Source organism: Pocillopora damicornis, chromosome 1 (assembly GCF_964200805.1).
Source record: "Pocillopora damicornis chromosome 1, jaPocDami1.2, whole genome shotgun sequence".
Lineage (NCBI taxonomy): Eukaryota > Metazoa > Cnidaria > Anthozoa > Scleractinia > Pocilloporidae > Pocillopora > Pocillopora damicornis.
In genome coordinates this window covers 3,061,321-3,067,528 of record NC_142670.1, presented here as the reverse complement: position 1 = coordinate 3,067,528, position 6,208 = coordinate 3,061,321, and the positions used below count along the sequence as shown (strand labels likewise).

Sequence of the window (6,208 nt, the reverse complement as noted above, 5' to 3'; positions counted from 1 at the left end):
AATAAATGGCGTCGGTTCGTTGTTCTTTCGTGACAGGATCCTTAGGTTTGGCGAAAATATGCCCCAAAGTCTGAAAAGGTTTTTGAGCAACTTTAACGTTGTGGCTATTCAAAATTCTCTTGATGGGTTCAGTAACACCCTGTATGTAAGGAATAACAGCAAAACCAGTCGCTGGTTCCCTTTCATCAAGAGCGTTACTATTTGTAACTGGTTTTTGGCAGTTACGGAGAAAAGTTTTTGTATAGCCATTTGCCTTTAGGACATTGGAAACATATTTCCTCTCCTCAGCCTTCGAATCGAGTGATGATGGTAGACAATCAGCCCTCCTAAGTAAAGTTTTGGCTACAGACTTTTTATGGCAAATAGGATGGTGAGAATCGAAAGCGAGGTATTTGTCGGTGTGGGTGGGTTTACGTTAGACACTTGTCTCTAAATTACCCTGAACCCCTCTAGACACATTTAAATCAAGAAAGGGCAAATGTCTATCCTTTTCACGTTCAAGGGTGAATTGGATCGACGGCTCTACTGAATTCAAATGCGACAAGAGGCGCTCCGCTTCATTTCCGGATACCGCAGAAATAACATCATCGACATATCGTTTCCAGAAAAAGGGTTTAACCGGTGAAGTGGCTAAGGCCCTTTGTTCCACGTCTTCCATTACCATGTTAGCAATGACAGCAGAAACAGGCGAACCCATAGCTGTACCAAAAACTTGTTGATAGTATGTGCCGTTATATGTAAATTGCGTGGTTTTGAGGCAAAAAGACAGCAGATGAATAATATCCTCCACAGGCAAAGAAGTTCTTTGTCCTAAGGAAGCATCTTCTCTGAGTCTTTCCTCCGCAACCTTAACGGCAAGATCAACTGGGATTTTAGTGAAGAGCGAAACAACGTCGAAAGATACTAATTCTTCACGAGCGTCAAGAGTTTTATCTCTTATGAAATCCGTAAATTCGCAGGAATTTTTGACAGTGTAATCAGTATTCCCAACAACAGGCGACAAAATTCTCGCAAGATAACCAGAAATTGCATAAGTCTATCTCTGACGGCTATCGGTTAAATATATTCATTGAGTTTACCTCAAATTTCCCTCACGTTTAACTTTTCTCTTGCAGCTTACGGCTAAATTTTTGGCCGTTTTACAGCCAACAGTTACCCCATTAAAACCGTCAGGGAACACTTCTCCCTTTTTTGTCCCTGTGCGGCATCACGTAACCAGACGGGCTTCAAAATATCACCGTGATCAGGAGGAGGATCCGGTGGCGCGGCTCTCAGCCCACCTCTTCCTTCAACTTCATGTCTCGTCTTAAATTCTTCCAAAAACAGAGGGCAAGTTGCTACTCAAATGGAAATATCAACGATTCATATATGTTGAAATGGTTCTTAGCTTATTTAAGTTCTAGTGTAACAAAAGAAAACCGTATTTGAGAACCCCTAATCTCTTACCCAGATCCTACCATATAACTGACGGTTAAAACCGATTGGCCATTGAAGGTCTGGGTACGAGACTTGAAAAACTCCTCGGCCAAAATTCATTGACTCTCCTTAATCCTTCAACCTCCAAGAGTGACCGGAATCTAATTTCTCCCTGCAATAATAAAATGGAATTCTTCACTAAGATCATGAGAATAAAGGAAATAATCACCAAGCCAGGAAGCTTTGTTTGTTAAACAGTCTCCTTATCAGCAGCAGTGGAAATATATACGGAAAAGTATGGAGATTATTCATTCTGATCTTAGGATGTAAAGTGTTTAGCGTTCGTTAAGCTTGTTATTCATATTTAACATGAGAGTTCCGAAATCAGCAGAAGATTTTGTTAATAGAATTCTCGATACGCGTTAGTTTCATGAAATAAAAATTCCCGATCGTCGTCTTTATATTTCATCAATTTATCGCTTCATCAATATTTTTTTTTCGATTTTTATCGCTTTACTTATTTTTTATGTGATTATTTTCATTTTTCTTTCTGAGATTGTCAAGGAAGTTTTAGGAGATGACATGGACACTACGTTTCATCGTGTTGTGAGGTTGCGTAGCCTGCGCGCAAATTTTCATTAAAACTGCGATGCATGCGGCAAACATTTGGCGCTATAAGGAAAAATTCTGAATATTCAATAGAAAGCGGGAAGATTGAGGGACAGGATAAATTAAAAGATCAGGAAGAAAAAAGGATTATGAACTATGTCGAAATTATAAATATCGATGGGGTACTTTTTTGTTAGAATAAAAACCTATCGACGAAAATTTCGGTGCCTATTAACAGTAATGGAGCAAAGAGTAAAATCGAAATCGAAGAGGTTCCAAAGAAGACGACAAAAATATGATATTTCAAATCAAATGATGCTTTAAATAATCTTCTAGATGATTCTAAGGGTGGCTTTGCGCAGGTCATCTTCAATGCAGCCTGCTGTTTTCATATTTGACGATCTCCAGCTGCCACACAGGAAGATAAAAATTTGCCACATAATAAATATATATAAAAGATATATTTTTGAACCCTCGTAAAGTCACTAACAGAAGGAGAATTTAGTTTTATTTTTTTGCTTGCCCAAACACAAATCAAGTAAGATGAACGGACGTCAACGTTGCAAAAGGATTTGACTTAATGAGCCTACATTTACAAATAAACAGTCTGTGGTGCTTCGTCGGTAGGGGATATAAAAAGATCGGTTTTATCAGTTGAGTTGATAGAGTAAATTTGCTACTGTAAAGAGTTTCTAAGCCGACGTCTCGAGCGTTAGCCCTTCGTCAGAATGAAAAAGAATTAAAGCCAACGCTCGAAACGTCAACTTTAGGAACTGTTTACGGAGACCAATTTACATTTTGAAGAAACCTAATTATCTTGTAAAGTTATGAATGGTTGAAAATGACAAGAAAACTGAAGTTATAAAACTATTTTTATATTCCTGTCAAAGAAGGAATGAAAGGAATATATTAAAAGGCTTTTAAATTAACTTGAGAAACGAGACAATTGCTACGAAATTGGACAATTTTTAAACAATTACGCAACCTGCCAACTTCGAATAGCATTTAAGCTTGACGGTAGAGTGTCCAGCTTCACTGTAAACGATAGACATGTACAAGCATTTTCTTCAAGGATGAAGATTCCCACCAAACTATCTCTATCTTTACTGTCCATAACAGTTCTGTGGGGAGGATGGCTTCACTGCCCTGCGGATGGAAACGGTGGTAAGTTTGATATTTAACTGTTTTCTTGTGCTCATCCGTCTTTTGTTTAGAATTCCAGTCCGTTATTTCTTCGAAATAGCTAGAAATGTAATACTTGAAAAAGGCAAATTTCTGCATCTTTTTCAAAGTTATTTGTTTCATTGACTTCTAACTAATTATATCAGTAGAAAGTACTAAGTTGAACTTATAATTTACGTTAAAATACCTGATAAGCTCTATGTGTCTTTCGCCAAACGAACTTGTACACGTCACCATTTTCGGGGTAAAGTTTTTCTTTTATCCATCTTTGTCATTAAGACTGACTTTCATTTTATACCAGCTTTGAAGAGCTTTGCCAGCTTCAGAAAGCTAATATATATACTCTCTGTAGGTTTAGCAGCAAAACATTTCTAATAGACGGAAAAATTGAAGCAGCATCAAGTATTGACTAGCGCAAATTTTGGAGCGATATCGGATGCCCCTAACAGGAATTATTACTTAAGCGAGTGAAAATTCTTAAAATTATGGTCCAGTGTTATTCTTTATAGTATGCTTTTCAATTGGCTCTGTATTTAAGAAAACCTTCAAGATCACACACCGTCAATTCGTTAGCTTTCACGGTTATGTTAGACTAAGTTGATACAGAGGATGAGGAAAGTTATACGAGTTTTTAAACCCTTTCTTTATCTTATCGCTCGATTACACATTTTGGACAAGTGGATAACAGGAAGTTATGCCTCAGTTTAAAGAGCCACTAACAATCAAATCAATGTGCTACGCGTGAAAGGAAAAATGAAGAGAAAATACCTCCTGCTTTCCCGTCGATTTACAGGCGAAGCAACATCAATTTATCGCGCGGCGATATGGATTGTCATAAAAGGTTTCTAGAAATGATTTGGAAAATATTGCTTTACTTTTAAAATTAATTTACCAGAAGATTTTTTTAAAAAAAATTGAAAATTTTGAGTTTTAAACGCCATCGACAAAAGTTTCATGAAAAGTATAAATTAATTACTTGCCAAAAGCGGATTCATCTTGAACTAAAGCTTTCTCGAAGTGCAAGAACATTTCAGTCTGTGAATATCACTCTTGCAGCACGATATGTCCTTGACACTAAAAGATGATGCATGTAAACGAAATTTAAGAGAAGAAAAGATTTGCAACGAAGGGGAGGTTTAATTTTAGTCGCCAAACTAAGTCGGAGCCAAGCGCATCAGAGATCACAGAAACAAAGACACGCCAAATAACCTCTCTTTTGGTTTGGTTACATTTAAAAGACATATTAGGAAATTCCAAAAATATAATTACTGCCTTGAAGGTTACATCTTTCAAGAAAATAAGGCCAAACTTACTCTATTCAGGGCTCTGTATTTTGGTTGTTTGTTCAACAACGCCATAACAGGTGTTTTAGAGCTTAACTAAAAAAACCAACAATTTTTCTAAATCTTCATAAACAGATTTTCGAGTTGAAATACCAAGAAAAACTTGCCAATCTATGTTATTTTCCGGTTAAAAAATGAACCAAAATTTTCGTCTGTAAAATTTCGGCTAAAAAACGACGGTAAGGCAGAAAACATTTTCTAATCAGTTTTTTGTTTCACGCGTAGCACGTATATTTCATTGTTAGTCGTTGGCTGAGTCCCCGTACTTATTAAAACCTTCATGATGGCATGCCCTACATATTACGACGCTTTCCCAAACTGCATTTCGTTCCTTTAAAAATCAGTTTTTCCGCACGATAGGTCTTGAGACTACAAGATGATTTATGTAAACGAAATTTAAGAGGAAGAACGATTTGCAACGGGGGAGAGTTTTTAGTCGCCCATTTAAGTGGGAGCTAGGTTTTAACATTAACGAAGACAAGCATCAGATGATCGCCTTTTTTGTAGTTTTGCTATTTAGGCAACTCAAAAGAGTTCACTTCAGTATAAAAAGTACAGGGGAAAAATGAAAAACTTACTTTATTCGAGTCTAAAGATTTTGGCTGTTTGCCCATCAACACCAAAACAGGTGGTTTCTTCTCTTGATTAAAATAACATAGAGTTTTATAATTCAGGCTGAACATATTTTCTTATATTTCATGTATAAGGCGACATAAGCCCACCAGAGTTTTCAAATAGGTTTAAAGCTGTTAAGATTGCAGGACAAGTAAAACAATCTGATATTGGCTACCGATGGAAAAAACAGTTGTAGCGTTAAAAATTACCTCGTAATAAAAAACACTTCATTTTTAAGAAACTGAAGATTCGTATTAAAGTCTGAAAATTTTCTTTTTAAACCAATTTTATGGTTAAATGATATATTGCATCAGATCTTACGCGGAGCGATAAGTCTCAAAGCTAATTGATTTATCCTTTAGCTATCTTTTACGAACTACCTTAATACCAAAAGCCCTTTTGATGCAAAAGGCTACGATGAAGATCTAACGGCAACGTTTTTTTTTCCGTTATTTATTCTGTTATTAGTGGAGTCACTTTAAAAGGTTATTTTTTGTGTTTCATTAAGTAACGGACTGAAAATGGTAGTGTTGTTGATTGTTTTTTAAAATTTATTTATTTATCATTTTTCTTACTGACCCAAAGTGCTTTTAAGGTACAATAATAAATTCTGTAATATCTGATATGTATCTCCCTAGCAGTAGTATTCCCATTTCTAATTAGAGTGTAAGTATTTCCCTAGCTGAAATTCTGATGACATTTTTCCTTATGAATCCAATGCCTCCAGATTTTGGCTGCCGAAGACTTAAGTTTAAGAGATCAGAAGGAGAATGTGCTCCTCAACGTTATGTATTTAAAGAAACGTGCTTGCCAATGGGGAAGGAGCTCATGACTCACAAATGTAGATATGAGTGCCTCATGGAGAGCAATTGTTTGTCTGTGAACGTCGGCCCACCAAACGAGACAGGCTTCAGGCTCTGCCAACTGAGTAATTTTGACCACACTCAACATGGTGAAAATAAAGAAATACGAAAAGGTTTTATTCTCTGGGCCTCTGAGGTAGGATTTTACTTTACATTACAATACAATCGTCTGAAATCAGC

At 36.5% G+C, this 6,208-nt stretch overlaps 1 protein-coding gene across 3 annotated transcripts in view; it reads left to right on the top strand.

Annotated features, from left to right (window-relative positions):
* The first annotated feature begins 2,586 nt into the window (after positions 1-2,586).
* Positions 2,587-6,208, top strand: part of LOC149051335 (uncharacterized) — a 52,371-nt gene continuing 48,749 nt past the window's right edge. For all 3 annotated transcript variants that reach the window (XM_089199464.1, XM_089199468.1, XM_089199461.1), the window contains exons 1-2: positions 2,587-3,189; positions 5,893-6,164. In XM_089199464.1, coding sequence (XP_089055590.1) covers positions 3,099-3,189; positions 5,893-6,164 — 363 coding nt within the window. In that variant the 5' untranslated portion in view covers positions 2,587-3,098. The remainder of the gene's footprint in view (positions 3,190-5,892; positions 6,165-6,208) is intronic.